General features: G+C 41.2%; 1 protein-coding gene across 1 annotated transcript in view; it reads left to right on the top strand.

Annotated features, from left to right (window-relative positions):
- LOC126176187 (glycine receptor subunit alpha-3-like) overlaps positions 1 to 8,530 on the top strand; it is a 701,283-nt gene extending 692,753 nt beyond the window's left edge. Inside the window, exon 12 of the mRNA XM_049923329.1 lies at positions 6,057 to 8,530. Coding sequence (XP_049779286.1) covers positions 6,057 to 6,200 — 144 coding nt within the window. The 3' untranslated portion in view covers positions 6,201 to 8,530. The remainder of the gene's footprint in view (positions 1 to 6,056) is intronic.
- The last annotated feature ends 9,048 nt before the right edge of the window (positions 8,531 to 17,578 follow it).

Raw genomic sequence — 17,578 nt, 5'->3', positions numbered from 1 at the left:
AAGCATTATATTCGATACCTCATCCAGAAACGCACCCTCTCGAAACCTGGCGAGCAAGCTACACCGCGATGCAGAGCGCCTCTCTTGCAGAGTCTGCCACTTGAGTTTGTTAAACATCTCCGTAACGCTATCACGGTTACCAAATAACCCTGTGACGAAACGCGCCGCTCTTCTTTGGATCTTCTCTATCTCCTCCGTCAACCCTATCTGGCACGGATCCCACACTGATGAGCAATACTCAAGTATAGGTCGAACGAGTGTTTTGTAAGCCACCTCCTTTGTTGATGGACTACATTTTCTAAGGACTCTCCCAATGAATCTCAACCTAGTACCCGCCTTACCAACAATTAATTTTATATGATCATTCCACTTCAAATCGTTCCGCACGCATACTCCCAGATATTTTACAGAAGTAACTGCTACCAGTGTTTGTTCCGCTATCATATAATCATACAATAAAGGATCCTTCTTTCTATGTATTCGCAATACATTACATTTGTCTATATTAAGGGTCAGTTGCCACTCCCTGAACCAAGTGCCTATCCGCTGCAGATCTTCCTGCATTTCGCTACAATTTTCTAATGCTGCAACTTCTCTGTATACTACAGCATCATCCGCGAAAAGCCGCATGGAACTTCCGACACTATCTACTAGGTCATTTATATATATTGTGAAAAGCAATGGTCCCATAACACTCCCCTGTGGCACGCCAGAGGTTACTTTAACGTCTGTAGACGTCTCTCCGTTGATAACAACATGCTGTGTTCTGTTTGCTAAAAACTCTTCAATCCAGCCACACAACTGGTCTGATATTCCGTAGGCTCTTACTTTGTTTATCAGGCGACAGTGCGGAACTGTATCGAACGCCTTCTGGAAGTCAAGAAAAATAGCATCTACCTGGGAGCCCGTATCTAATATTTTCTGGGTCTCATGAACAAATAAAGCGAGTTGGGTTTCACACGATCGCTGTTTCCGGAATCCATGTTGATTCCTACATAGTAGATTCTGAGTTTCCAAAAACGACATGATACTCGAGCAAAAAACATGTTCTAAAATTCTGCAACAGATCGACGTCAGAGATATAGGTCTATAGTTTTGCGCATCTGCTCGACGACCCTTCTTGAAGACTGGGACTACCTGTGCTCTTTTCCAATCTTTTGGAACCTTCTGTTCCTCTAGAGACTTGCGGTACACGGCTGTTAGAAGGGGGGCAAGTTCTTTTGCGTACTCTGTGTAGAATCGAATTGGTATCCCGTCAGGTCCAGTGGACTTTCCTCTGTTGAGTGATTCCAGTTGCTTTTCTATTCCTTGGACACTTATTTCGATGTCAGCCATTTTTTCGTTGGTGCGAGGATTTAGAGAAGGAACTGCAGTGCGGTCTTCCTCTGTGAAACAGCTTTGGAAAAAGGTGTTTAGTATTTCAGCTTTACGCTTGTCATCCACTGTTTCAATGCCATCATCATCCCGGAGTGTCTGGACATGATGTTTCGAGCCACTTACTGATTTAACGTAAGACCAGAACTTCCTAGGATTTTCTGTCAAGTCGGTACCTAGTATTTTACTTTCGAATTCACTGAACGCTTCACGCATAGCCCTCCTTACGTTAACTTTGACATCGTTTAGCTTCTGTTTGTCTGAGAGGTTTTGGCTGCGTTTAAACTTGCAGTGAAGCTCTCTTTGCTTTCGCAGTAGTTTCCTAACTTTGTTGTTGTACCACGGTGGATTTTTCCCGTCCCTCACAGTTTTACTCGGCACGTACCTGTCTAGAACGCATTTTACGATTGCCTTGAACTTTTTCCATAAACACTCAACATTGACAGTGTCGGAACAGAAATTTTCGTTTTGATCTGTTAGGTAGTCTGAAATCTGCCTTCTATTACTCTTGCTAAACAGATAAACCTTCCTCCCTTTTTTTTATATTCCTATTAACTTCCATATTCAGGGATGCTGCAACGGCCTTATGATCACTGATTCCCTGTTCAGCACTTACAGAGTCGAAAAGTTCGGGTCTGTTTGTTATCAGTAGGTCCAAGATGTTATCTCCACGAGTCGGTTCTCTGTTTAATTGCTCGAGGTAATTTTCGGATAGTGCACTCAGTATAATGTCACTCGATGCTCTGTCCCTACCACCCGTCCTAAACATCTGAGTGTCCCAGTCTATGTCTGGTAAATTGAAATCTCCACCTAAGACCATAACATGCTGAGAAAATTTATGTGAAATGTATTCCAAATTTTCTCTCAGTTGTTCTGCCACTAATGCTGCTGAGTCAGGGGGTCGGTAAAAGGAGCCAATTATTAACCTAGCTCGGTTGTTGAGTGTAACCTCCACCCATAATAATTCACAGGAACTATCCACTTCTACTTCACTACAGGATAAACTACTACTAACAGCGACGAACACTCCACCACCGGTTGCATGCAATCTATCCTTTCTAAACACCGTCTGTGCCTTTGTAAAAATTTCGGCAGAATTTATCTCTGGCTTCAGCCAGCTTTCTGTACCTATAACGATTTCAGCTTCGGTGCTTTCTATCAGCGCATGAAGTTCCGGTACTTTACCAACGCAGCTTCGACAGTTTACAATTACAATACCGATTGCTGCTTGGTCCCCGCATGTCCTGACTTTGCCCCGCACCCGTTGAGGCTGTTGCCATTTCTGCACTTGCCCGAGGCCATCTAACCTAAAAAACCGCCCAGCCCACGCCACACAACCCCTGCTACCCGTGTAGCCGCTTGTTGCGTGTAGTGGACTCCTGACCTATCCAGCGGAACCCGAAACCCCACCACCCTATGGCGCAAGTCGAGGAATCTGCAGCCCACATGGTCGCAGAACCGTCTCAGCCTCTGATTCAGACCCTCCACTCGGCTCTGTACCAAAGGTCCGCAGTCAGTCCTGTCGACGATGCTGCAGATGGTGAGCTCTGCTTTCATCCCGCTAGCGAGACTGGCAGTCTTCACCAAATCAGATAGCCGCCGGAAGCCAGAGAGGATTTCCTCCGATCCATAGCGACACACATCATTGGTGCCGACATGAGCGACCACCTGCAGATGGGTGCACCCTGTACCCTTCATGGCATCCGGAAGGACCCTTTCCACATCTGGAATGACTCCCCCCAGTATGCACACGGAGTGCACTTTGGTTTTCCTCCCCTCCCTTGCTGCCATATCCCTAAGGGGCCCCATTACCCGCCTGACGTTGGAGCTCCCAACTACCAGTAAGCCCACCCTCTGCGACTGCCCGGATCTTGCAGACTGAGGGGCAACCTCTGGAACAGGACAAGCAGCCATGTCAGGCCGAAGATCAGTATCAGCCTGAGACAGAGCCTGAAACCGGTTCGTCAGACAAACTGGAGAGGCCTTCCGTACAGCCCTCCGGAATGTCTTTCGCCCCCTGCCACACCTTGAGACGACCTCCCACTCTACCACAGGTGAGGGATCAGCCTCAATGCGGGCAGTATCCCGGGCAACCACAGTCGTAGTCCGATCGGGGGATGCGTGGGACGAGCTGGCCGTCCCCGACAAACCCCCATCCGGTCCCCCACAGTGATGCCCATTGGCAACAGCCTCAAGCTGTGTGACCGAAGCCAACACTGCCTGAAGCTGGGAGCGAAGGGATGCCAACTCAGCCTGCATCCGAACACAGCAGTTGCAGTCCCTATCCATGCTAAAAACTGTTGTGCAAAGAACGTCTGAACTAATCTACAGAGAGCGCAAAGAAAACGACACAAAATTGAAACGGTTATTAAAATACAAGATTGCCTAGTAAATGCAGTAATGCTGCCACTTGTGCACTGCTGACACACTGCTCGGCGGCGGAAGGAGACTACGCGATTTAACACTATTCGAGTACTAAAACTCGATGCTACAACTCTCAAATACTATAACACGCCCGAAATTTATGAATTAAACAATGCAAGTACCAAAAACACGCAAAGAAATTAAGAATTAAACTATGTAACAAATAAGTGAGCTCAGAGTATACGACTTGCTGCTGCAGCTGCTTATCCAACGGCGGCAGGGAGCATACTGACTGACCAACCGACACTGGCCGTTCAAAACAAAAACAGATGACAGACGACTACGCGAATTTCCACTATTCAGGTACTAAAACGCGATGCTACAACTCTCAAATACTATAATACGCCCGAAATTTATGAATTAAACAATGCAAGTACCAAAAACACGCAAAGAAATTAAGAATTAAACTATGTAACAAATAAGTGAGCTCAGAGTATACGACTTGCTGCTGCAGCTGCTTATCCAACGGCGGCAGGGAGCACACTGACTGGGACCAACCGACACTGGCCGTTCAAAACTAAAACAGATGACAGACGACTACGCGAATTTCCACTATTCAGGTACTAAAACGCGATGCTACAACTCTCAAATACTATAATACGCCCGAAATTTATGAATTAAACAATGCAAGTACCAAAAACACGCAAAGAAATTAAGAATTAAACTATGTAACAAATAAGTGAGCTCAGAGTATACGACTTGCTGCTGCAGCTGCTTATCCAACGGCGGCAGGGAGCACACTGACTGGGACCAACCGACACTGGCCGTTCAAAACTAAAACAGATGACAGACGACTACGCGAATTTCCACTATTCAGGTACTAAAACGCGATGCTACAACTCTCAAATACTATAATACGCCCGAAATTTATGAATTAAACAATGCAAGTACCAAAAACACGCAAAGGAATTAAGAATTAAACTATGTAACAAATAAGTGAGCTCAGAGTATACGACTTGCTGCTGCAGCTGCTTATCCAACGGCGGCAGGGAGTTTCCATAGCTTCCAAAAGTATCAACTTCCTACACTTTCACAACGTTCGGAACTAGCAGTGACACCATGTCAGTGGAGGTAGTTTAAATGTGAAGAGAGATTATTTCTCCCATAATGTTACCCAGCTGGAGCCCGGATAATGTTTAATGCGACTGATCAATGCCAGTGTACTCTGTTGCCAGTAGGGACGCAGTGACAGCAAAATGTGTCGGTCAGGAGATGTCACTGATTTCTAAACGTGGATGTCACTCGAGTGTTTAATCCACCAGGGATATTTCTACTGCTCTAAAGCTACCCAAATTAGGATAGCCGAGCATTGTGGATGGTGATTATGAAAAATGGTATGAAATCAGGGGAAGGAAATACTCGTTCGTTTTACAAAAGCCCAACCAGCACCATGATTCCCGTACAGAGTCAAAAAGAATGAGGTACAATGATCGAACAGCTCCATAAAGCACACGTTTCCATAGTCAGTATTGAGCGACGCTTGAAGTGATGTAAAGAGCGATGCAACTGGACATTCACTGGAAGTGAGTAATAATGTTTTACCCTGTGCCAATCTCTTGGGAAGGTTAGGTTGCGGTGAAAGCCTGGAGAACCTTACCTGCCTTCATGTATAGCTTCAACAGTTGAATACAAACGAGGTGCTGTTAGGGTATGGCTGCGGTTTTCGATGATAGAATGTGGTCCCTTAATTGCTCTTAAGAAAACGCTAAATGCGGAAAAATATGAACAAACTTTGCAGCACTGCATACTTCTTACCACAGAGGAACAGTTCGCAGCCTGTCACTTCATCAGTATGACAAAGTACCCTGTCGTGGAGCAGCATCCGTGCGCCCATGATCCGTGGACAATAACATTCGTGAAGGGAACTTGCCTGTCATAAAGATCGGCCTGAACGGAGTGGAAAATCCTAGGAAGCGAAAGACCGTCAACTTCGCTCCTGGCGCGGTGTGCATCACTACTGCCTAGTCGGGTGTCTGCTCTTAAAGAAGAATGGCGTTCCATTCCCCCACAAACGCCCAGATACAGCATTTAAAGTCTCGCTAGCGGTATTCAAGCCATTAATACATATTACTGTCTAGTAGTACTTTTGATCATATAGTGTATGTATTTGGCGAAAAAGTGTTGCTCTATGAAACTTTGGTACTCTTATGGCCACACGGATGTTTCTGGAGGTTTTCATGGCGGTTTTCGTGTAGTTGTCTCTCTGTTGCGGCCGACATCCCAACATGTAAACTAAGAGAAACCTGGTGTGTCCGCAGAAGGGTGGCTGCCCGCCGGCGATCGCCGCCTTCCCGCGACACAAGCTGCGCGCCCGTCGCATCGACGAAATGTCGCGTCTCTGCTTCCCACTGGCCTTCGCCTGCTTTAATCTGCTGTACTGGGCCTACTACCTAGTGTGGTGAGCGTCCTGCTCTACTGGGCCTACCATCTCATCCGGTGAGCCGCCTGCTGCACTGGCCTGTTACCTAGTCTGGCGAGCAACGAGCTCTGCTGGGCCGATTACGTGGTCGGGTGAGCAGCCTGCCCTACTGAGAGTATTACCTGACCTGGTAAGTGTGACGGCTGCAGGCTGCCGACAACCAAGAGAGATTACCGTGAGGCAGTCCAGAGGGACACCAAGATCTTCACCTGTTACTCTTTCATCGTGTGAAAAGAACGACAACAAGGATCGTTTTACAGTTATTACTGTGTTACATATGAACTTTGTTTGCGTTGAATCTCATTCATGAGAATGAACTATAAATCTCAATAACAGCCGCAGAATTTTGTTTTACAATGTGGAACTTGATATACCCCTTGTGTAGCGTCCATAGAGTTGATAAAATAGTGACATCTCCATGACTTTTAAGAATGTGACAAAGAGAAACTTGAAATGTTGTTGTTGCTCCATGTAACCCCGATAAATGATAAGAAATCACTTATCTTCCTGTAGGAACAGGTAGGAGCTTGGCTTAGATGCAGTCACTTCAGAGAAAATAATTCATTCCTGAGCAGAGCGTAAGTGGTCATGAAACTGACTGACAGACCCAAACAATACGATAAATCGGAATTCGAGCAATAGCCCATATTTTTCTCGGGAAACATTTGTAGAGATTGAAATGTACGAGAAACATACACAAGCGTATGGGATGTTTCAGTTCTGTCATGGATTATGCCTTGATAGCTCAGTTTTTCAGACCGGTATTCAAAGCTAACGACCACTTTCCTAGTTCGGCATGGTATGCTTCAGAGGTCACGTGCCTCTGAGGTGCCTACTGCCTGTCACATCAAAAGAGAAATACCATACGTCGAAACACTGTACCAATGAATCTATGCGATGAAACTTGACCAACTTTCGAATAACTGTACCTGTATAACGTAAATCTTTAACAAAGAAATTTAATAGAATACCTAATGTAGGTCATTATCAGTCAATTCGTTTCTTCCACATCAACGTTACCGCAGTGTTCAGTACAAATGTTTGGACATGGCGAAGATTTTATTTTAATTTCATGCAATAAAAACTGAACGAATGTCTGTTAACACATTCAAGACACTTAAATAAACGTAAAGTTTATCTCAGTAGCTGTTATGATATCCTAATTTTCTACGCTTCCCATTCAGAAAACGAATGTTTACTATTTCAGTTGCGAGCGCTGACACGTAATTAGTCATCGCCTGACATACATTAATATTTCATAGACTATAGCTTGTAGTAAGCAAATGTTTTACCAAAGCACAAATCAATATTTTTATTGTGTACATATTTGTCCGCTTACATACATCGCGCTGATGCAAAGAATAATAGTCCCTGCTCTCACTTCTGGCTGAGTATTTGTCATCTGTCTTACCATCGATTCTATTTTTGTGTCTACACTTTTAAGTCCCGAAAAAATACTATTTTTAACAGACATAAGGAACGAATATATTTTCATTTCGTAAATTTTTAGAGCACAAGTTACAGTGAAATCAATACGAGACGTTTCCTTTGTCAAATAATGTTACTACTACCATATTTAAAGAATTTTTTTTGTTTAAGGTAAATGATTGGCTGTGGGTTCTAAACACAGACTACTTTACTTAACAGACTGTATATTTTGCTGATAAAATCTTCCCCATTTTCCATAGGAATGTACCCACCTGCGTTTTCCCTTACTGAGACAAACAGTAATATAGTGTGCTACGTTTGAGCGCCGAACCCGTCACGATTTGAATTTTTCTTCGTTGGCAAAATTTTTATGACCCCATCCAATTTGTTTTTAAGGAGGTCGAAAATGGATCTTACAGTAGCAGTGTTAACACAATTTTTGCTACTCATTACATGACAGAAATAATAGTCAAGTAAACATAATACATCTATCTGCATTGTATCATCTGGGTTCCAAGTACAGCCCTTTAATAAGTCAGAGAGAAAAAAATCCTGACTGTTCTGAATTTATATAGCAGCCCTTCATAGGAAATAGTAAATATGACTTTTGTAATGGAGGCAAAATATTTGTTTTTCCTTTCAACACAGTAACTCTCCTATCAATATGTGTATATATATTGTCCTCACCCATTGTCTACAATCCTTTTCTACAGATGTAGCGTTTACCATTTGTATTTTGGGAGATATCACTATGTTTTATGAAAAATGCGCAGATATTCTTGATGTCATCTCTATCAAAATAATGTTCTCCTTTTCTACTCATTTCGATAATATGTGAATTCTAAACATATTTCACTAAGATCTCTTTGTCTATGAATTCTATGACTAATACAACTTCAATTTTTGATGCAATATCTGTACCAGTGTAAAATGAATAATAAATTAAACTATCGTGTTAGGTAGAGATTATTTATTTAGACATAAATAAACTTCCTTTCTGACGTATTCCATTGTGTCACTGCACTCACACTGTAGCTTTTGATGTGGATTGATTGTTTAGGCTCATATGCACAAATATAGGATTTTATGCTGCTCATGTGTCAGGGCAGACAACAAAGGTAACAGTGTCAGTTTAAAAGTTATTAATTCCTGCCTTCGTGAAGTTCAATTTTCCTGAAAATCACTGACTTGCAGATTTTAGAGATACTATTATTTTAGCATTATCATTAGCTCATAACACATGTGAAACATAAAATGACATACACAATAAACAGCTGATGAAAGTGATATGTTTTATTTGCGTAGCTCAAGAATTTCTCACATCACTTTTCAACAGCTTCCAAAAGTCACTGACCAGTTACACCTATTGAATGTAAGACGGCTCCTACAGTGTAAGCAGCAAGTATGACTGACTTGGAGATTTTAGGTTATTTAGCACACATTTTCCTGCAGTAGAAAGTGGAAAGCAACGCATCGGCCTTCTCAGGCCAAGTAAAAATCTGCTTGAATAATTCAACAACACAGACACCACAAGAGACTTTGAACCCAGGTCTAACTCAAAAGATTTCACTGTGTTGATAGATCACGTTAGCAGTAGTGAAAATTAAAATATCAGTAACTGTAACATACAAAATATATGTTTGTAGCTGCAACTGTGAAAGCAATTCATCTACAAATTGTGGGTGTTTGACGCATGCTTTATTAAATTTCCTTACCTTAAATTCATTTTTCATCCTTACATACTATAAATAATGGATTCTTCAAGAAATAGCTTCTTACACACTGCATATAGATACTGTGCACTGCTGCGTAATTATAAACCTAACATAAAGGCTCAAAATTCGATGAGGCCCACCCCAGTGGACAGGTGGCTATAGGCAATTGGAACATCATACATTACTTGAATATCTGTTCTACCCTGGCTGCTCTGTATTTATGACACCCATTTTCTTAAATAAATTTTCAATACAAGTGTATGTGAATTTCTGAAGTTACATTTTTCCAAAAAGAATATTAATAACAGAATTTGAGAGGATAATGTGTTTGGGTGATTTTTTCAAAAATACAAATGACATTCCTATATACTGCGACTGAAACAAAAGAATAGCTAGCACTGATGCCTTGTTATGATTTCTAAGTCTGTGCTGAACAGGCAGCCACCAGATATGTCTCAATTCAGCACAAATTAAATTACATGAGCAAATTCTAATCAATGGCAGTGAAATTACACAGGAAATTACCAGCGTTTTAGAATTAACTTTTTAATTTCGATTATTAATCCTATGTTGTTTAGAATCCTGTACCTCAGAGATCTATCATGTTCAATTTTTGGCATTGTTGCAATAGACAAACGTTTCTGCGCCATATCAAAAGTGGTAAGTCTTTGACAACCGACAGTCTCTAACGCAAAATTGTTAGAGCACAACAGTAAGTTTAACTTTCTCCCTTAAAACTTTAATAACGTTCCACAAGTTCGAAGCATCTGTAAGTTAGATATTTGCAGACAATGGAAATATTTAGATACTACTGGAATGACACACATCCACAATACGTAAGGTAGACGCAATTAATCACAGAATAATATAGCTACACTTCCATTCCAATGTATGTTGTGGTCAACATAAGCATGAGCAGATTGTTGGATGAGAAACGAAAGCCTTGATGGAGCTTTTACTCACAGGACAAGCGCAAAGTTTACTCGAACCAATAATGAATTATCAGCATCTGTGAAAAATATTTTATTTTACTTTGTATCAGCTTTAAAGAATTTGATTTTGCAAAGTATGAAAAATCAGTGAACCACTTGTGTAACACAGATTTATTGGATAAGTCTTATTACACAATAATAAAATTATCTTCTTCAGGAGAAGAATTTGACGCATATTGTTTTGGAATGGTACGCTAGAATAAAGCCGTAATTCACCCCAAATAAACGACGAATTTTACTAGTGAAGTTTATACCCACTTATGTCATGACCATGACCTGTTATTACTTTACTTGTCAAGAGCCAAATTGCTCCATTATAACATTAGTTTTCCACACAAAATGTAACAAGCGTCACAAACTCCTTTGAAGATAATAATTTTCTAACCAGAAACCCAGGTAAAGGGTTTTCATTAACCTATGTTACGCAACTGGGTGGGCAATTTTTCATCCTTTCTAAAATCATCACATTGCAGTTGTTGTTTAAGTCCATAGTCAATATCTTATTAAATTAGAATTCAACAAAAACAAGGAAAATTAATGATTACAAAAAGTGAATGGTAAGGTTCGACGTGTGCGAATAAACGTAGTAGAGCGCGCGAGGATGATGGGAAGGTCTTCTCTCGACAAACGATATGTCGGTGGAGCCACCGGTCGCCACTGTCAAGTATAAAGGTAATGTGAACTCTAGGTGATGAAACCAGGTGCGTAACCGAGCTTGCCACCTATCTTCACAAGATAACTTCGATATCTTCTAAGGGACAGTTTATGTTGTTATCTTGAATTTCAACTGACATTACCTGATAAAGTTAAGAAATTGCCATAACCTGAGGTGTGTTGACTGATAGTAAACAGTTTGCTGAACCGTTAACACTAGTTATGAACTGCAAACAGCCACAGTCACATATGCATAATTCAACTTACATTACCTGGTAAAGTTAAGAAATTGCCATAACCTGAGGTATGTTGACTGATAGTAAACAGTTTCCTGAACCGTTAACGCTAGTTATGAACTGCAAACAGCCACAGTCACATGTGCATAATTCGTTTTGGAGATTAGCTGCACCATCTCGATACCCATTGAAAACATTGAATATCTTAGAACTAACATGCATCTTTCTGAGAGCGATTAATGTTGCGAGAGAATTGTACACACATCCACATTCCGTCTGTTCTAAACACGCTCGCTTGTTACACGAACACAGGTGATTATCAGCCGTAGATATCACATCGCGTGTTTGAACCAATTTTTAGGTTAGAACAGTAGTCCTTTCAAGAAGAAGATTTCTCCTATTCCACAATTTTTACCCTCAAAGCTTCCCTCCAATATCAGTTGGTAATTCTTGATGCCTCAGAACGTGTACTACAAACGATCCCTTATTCTAGTCAAGTTGCACCACAATTCCTCTACTCCCCAATTCTATTCAGTACTTCCTCATTAGTTACGTGATCTACCCACCTATTCCTAAACATTCTTCTGCATCACCACATTTCGAAAACTTCTATTCTCTTCTTGTCTAAACTGTTTATCGTCCGTGTTTCACTACCATAAATGGCAAAACTTCATACAAACACTTTCACAAAGGATTTCCTGACCCTTAAATCTATCGTCGATACTAACAAGTATCTCTTCTTCAGTTACACTTTTCTTGCTTTTGCCATTCTACATTGAATACCCTCCCTACTTCGACCATCATCAGTTATTTTGCTTCCCAAATAGTAGAACTCATTTACCACTTTAAGTCTCTCATTTCCTAACCTAATCCCCTCAGCATCACGTTTATTTCGACTACATTCCATTATCCTCGTTTATCCTTTGATGTCTCTGACAGAATTAGAATGTCATCGGCTAACCTCAGGGTTCTTATTTCTTCCCCATAGACTTTAATTCCTGCTATAAATTTTTCTTTTGTTTCCTCTACTGCTTCCTCTATATATAGATAGAATAACATCAGGGAAAGGCTACAACACTGTCTCACTCCCTTCTCAACCACTGCTTCCCTTTCATGTCCTCGAGTACTATAACTGCCATCTGGTTTCTATACAAATTGTAAATAGCTTTTGGTTGGCTACACTTCACCCCTGCCACCTTCAGAATTGAAAGAGAGTAGTTCAGTCAACATTGTCAAAAGCTTTCTCTAAGTCCAAAATTGGGAGAAATATAGGTTTGCCTTTCCTTAACTTATATGAGAAGTTTTACATTCAATATTGCCTCGTGTGTTCCTACATCTCTCTGAAATCTAAACTGATCTTTCCCAAGACCGGTTTCTACCAGTTTTTCCATTCTTCTATAGAGGATTCGTGTAAGTATTTTGCAGCCATTACTTATTAAACTGATAGTTCGGTGATTTTCACACCTGCCAGCTCCTGCTTTCTTTGGAATTGGGATTACCATATTCTTCTTGAAGTCTGAAGGTATTTCGCCCATCTCATACATCTTCCTCACCAGATGGAAGAGTTTTGTCATGGCTAGCTCTCCAAAGGCTATCAGTAACTCTAACGGAATGGTGTCTACACCCAGGGCCTTGTTTCGACTTAAGACTTTCACTGCGTTATTAAACTCTTAACGCAGTGTCATATCTCCCTTATCATCTTCCTCTACGTCCTCTTCCATTTCCATAATATTTCCCGCAAGTACGTCTCCCCTGCATAGTCCCTCTGTATACTCCTTCCACCTTTCTGATTTCCCTCCTTTTCTTAGGACTTGTTTTCCATCTGAGCACTTGATATTCATACATGTGGTTCTCGTTTCTCCAAAAGTCTCCTTCATTTTCCTGTAGGCGTTCTCTGTCTTACCCCTAGTGATATACGTTTCTACAGCACTGCACTTGTCCTCTAGCCATTCCTGCTCACCTTTTTGGACCTCCTGTCGATCTCGTTTTCTGCTTTTCGCCTGCTTCATTAGCTGCAGTTTTATATTTTTTTCCTTTCATCAATTAAATTCAATATCTCTTGCATTACCCAAGGTTTTCTACTAGCCCTGATATTTTTACCTACTTGGTCTTCTGCTGCCTTCACTATTTCATCTCTCAAAGCTACCCATTCTTTTTCTACATTATTCCTTTCCCCTGTTCCTGTCAGTTGTTCACTAATTCTCCGTCTCAAACTCCCTACAACCTCTGGTTCTTTCAGATTATACTGGTCCCATCTCCTTATTTCTAAGTATTTGCAATTTCTGCATTTTAATCAACAGTTCATAACCAACAAGATGTGTCCAGAGTCCACATCTGCCACTGTAAATGTCTTACAATTTAAAAGCTGTTATCTAAATCTCCGTCTTACCATTAGATAATCAACCTGAAATCTTCCCGTGGCTCCAGGTCTCTTCCAGGTATACAAAATTCTTTCATGATTCTTAAACTAAGTATTAGCTTTGATAACGTTATGCTGTGTGAAACATTCTACCAGGCAGCTTCCTCTTTCATTCCTTACCCCCAGTTATATTCATCTAAGGTATACAAAATTCTTTCATGATTCTTAAACTAAGTATTAGCTTTGATAACGTTATGCTGTGTGAAACATTCTACCAGGCAGCTTCCTCTTTCATTTCTTACCCCCAGTTATATTCATCTAAGGCATCATCTCCTTCTTTTCTTACTACTGAATTCCATTTTCATCTCCCTTAACTAACTGAATAATTTCTTTTATCTCATCATACATTTCTTCAATGTCTTCCTCATCTGTGGAGCTAGTTGGCTTATAAACTTGTGCTACTGTGGTGGACGTGGGTTTCGTCTCTAGCTTCGCAACATTTATGCGTTCACTAAGCTGTTCGTATCAGCTTATACGTGTTCCTATTTTTTATTCATTATTAAATCTACTCTTGCATTACCCCGACTTGATTTTGTATTTGTAACCCTTTATTCACCTGACCAGAAGTACTGCTCCTTTTGCTATCGAAGTTCATTAATTCTCACTACATCTAACTTCAAGCTATCCATTTCCCGTTTTAAAATTTCTAATCTTCCAGCCCAATTAATGGATCTCACTTTCCACGCTCCGATCCGTAGAACGCCAGTTTTGTTTCTCGTGATAACGACGTCCTCCTGAGTGGTCCGCGCCCCGAGATCCGAATGGGGGATTATTTTACCTCCTGAATATCTTACCCAAGAGGATGCCACCATCATTTAACAACACAACTGAGCTGTACTCACTCGGGAAAAACAACGGGTGTAGTTTCCGCTAGGTTTCAGTCATTATCAGCACAAGCACAGAAAGGTCGTTTGGGGTTATATTACAATGCCAGTTCAATGAATCATCGAGACTGTGGCCCCTGCAACTGCTGAAAAGGCTGCTGCCCCTCTTCAGGAACCTACGTTTGTCTGACCTCTCAAAAGAGACCCCTCCGTTGTGGTGGCACCTACAGTACTGTTACCAGTATAGCAGAGGCAAGCAAGCCGCCCCACCAACTGCAAGATCCATACTTCATGGGGGCTCCTATTAATTATAGGCGAGAAACACTTTTACATACTTTCGCATCCACTCCCTTTCCTCTACACTTCTTCCACACACCTAAATCACTCCCTCCCAGAAATTGTGGCACCATAACTATGATGAAGCTGAATAAACCTGATTCAAACAAACGGAAGCTAGTAAAAGATATTATGTCTAGTAAAAACGGAAAAGGCTGAGACGCTTCGCTTTCCCTTTCTTAGTGAGTAACTCGTTTTATACGGTTGAGGAAGAATAGCTAGTTTAACATAATTGATCTTGTAGCTCCTGCAAATATTAACAGAGGATATGTCACGTGCAATAGAGGAAAACATGGCAACAAACTAAGTTTTCTGAGGGTTTCAAGGTTTTTCCAAATACTTTTGCAAGGCGTTTAGGGTTTAATCACCAATGTAACCTAAGTTCTTGGAATAAAGCCACTTTACGTGTGCAATTACTTTCTAACCAGCAAAAGTTGTATTAATGCACATAGTCGTGTTTCGTTAACATACAGAGAAAGAAATCTACTCACCCTACCAACCGAAAGAAAAGTACACAATCATCGTAAGTAGAGTAGCATTTACCCATGTAAATATAAATGACTTGTGCCATCCCGTGAAGACAGTCGTGATGCCGACTGTTTCAGCATGAGCCAGACAGTACGGCAGATAGAACTGTACTGAAAAGCAATGTAGGCCCAGCTCCTAGAACCGCTCGTCCACAGCGGCCGGCACCGCGGTGCACTTTAGCTGCTTTTGTCACACAGAGTAGCGCTTCGTGACTCAGATAAACTATAGTGCGCGTGAATTCCATTTTATAGGTTGTGCTGTAAGACGCGTACCTCACTATTAATTATGTGAAGTTTCTGGACAATTGCTTTTTACGGAGACAAGAAATCATTAAAGTCTATATAGCTCATCTTCTCATATTACGTTGTGAATTAGTACTGTATCATTTGGATATAAAAAATGAATAATTTACCTTGTGAAATGTAAATAGTTACTTTATCGACAGCCTTAAATCTAGCGTTTTCTATCTGCCAAGAAAAAATGCCAACCCATACTCTGTTTATGTATTTACTCCTCTGTTTTCACACAATCAATGTAAGATGTTACATTTCTTAGAAAAGTAATCAGGCAGTGGTTACATATAAGGAAAGAGATTTATAATTAAAGCCTTTACTCATTTGTGTGGTGTGCCATTAGGTACTTTCTTCTTTATGAAAGAAAATTGATGCACTTAAACAAATTCAATGCATATAACACATAAATCGCTCACATGACACACAATTATTACTTGACAACTCGTGACAAAATTTAATTATTAAAATACGTCTATGACTTCATTTGTTCCCTCTTAAAGTTTACCGGTGTATAGCAGATGGGTTACAACTGAATGTGTACGTACTGGGTAAGTCGTTAGATGAGAGCCGTATGAAGATGTAAAATATCGTGTGATAGCATTACTAGAAAGTTTCGGTAGTCAATAGTTTTTCTTCCAGCTTGAACGATTATAAGCCATCGTCATGAAATAAACATCAGTGGGTATTTAAGTTATATATTACGCCGCTAATTAATGGTTCATTACGCAACCCACATTCTTACTACTAGTGGGTCATTCACTTTGAGTATAGGGCGATGCGAAATTGGAGTACCGCTTGCAAGTCAGGTGACAACGTTTACTGGCAGAGGTGTAGAACGGCTCTGAGATTGCCGAGGTCCATAGCAAGCAGATTAGAATATCGGACCGCTTGGCCAGTCCTTTGATGGTGAAGCGCATTGCATCTGCACTCGCATACTAACTGGATATTCCCTAGGTACACTCCGCAACACTTTGATGTAGTACTCGGGCGACGTGAAAGGCTACGCATGAGCCAAGTAGATATCGCCACGGGTCGGTATAGGAGATAATATTTTGCTTGACTGCCTTTGCGTGAAAGTCCCTAGTACGTTTTTGGTCAATACTCTAGTAAATGGGATGACTTCAGGGGAATTACCGAAATGAGGGTAGCTGTAGCTGTTAGAAGACCCATGGAGTAAACAACAAGTAGTGCCTTTTTGAAATCAAGTATGAGCCGTCCTCTTACTTCAAAATTATTTTCCACCCATCAAGACAAAATACAGTCTCATCACAACAATATTTACTACCGATTAAAAAGAATGTGAAATGCTTGTTGATAAATACCAGCTCTCTCATTTACTTGATAATATACTCAGTGAACCACACTCAAGTACATCTTTATTGGGGACAAATGGACAGCAGCGCACAGCACACCTTATCGCCTGAAAACGGCACAAACGCAACTTGGCACAAATTTCACGAAACACAAGAAACGTTGGGGAGGTCAACCTAATCCCCGACCTCAAAAACTGCCCACCCACACAATGGCATGGACAATAGTTGGTGCTGGGTCAAGGTTAACGTCAGGTGCCCTGCGGCGGAAGAGAATTGGGAAGGTACAAGAACCAGGATGAGTATTCTCCAAACCATTAAGAGAGAACTAGGGAGCTATTGTGTTGCACAGTATTTAGCTGAGGACGCTGCAGGTGCTGTGGCTGAACCACCGTTCTAATCATCTGTCCTTGCACGCGAGTTTCACCCTACCGAAGGAACAAGCAGTAGAGTAGTTACTATGTTGCAAAATGTGTATCACCTGTAATTTATTGTGACAGTCTGCACCGGTATCTCTCATCAAGGCACTGTTCTAAGGGTAGGTGCTTCTGGTGTCCTATATGACTTGAAAAGTCCAGTGTGTTCCTATATGAGTTGAAAAGTCCAGTGTGCCTTCCAATTCAGCG

Source organism: Schistocerca cancellata, chromosome 3, assembly GCF_023864275.1.
Source record: "Schistocerca cancellata isolate TAMUIC-IGC-003103 chromosome 3, iqSchCanc2.1, whole genome shotgun sequence".
Taxonomy (NCBI): Eukaryota; Metazoa; Arthropoda; class Insecta; order Orthoptera; family Acrididae; genus Schistocerca; species Schistocerca cancellata.
This window is presented reverse-complemented; position numbering and strand designations above follow the sequence as displayed.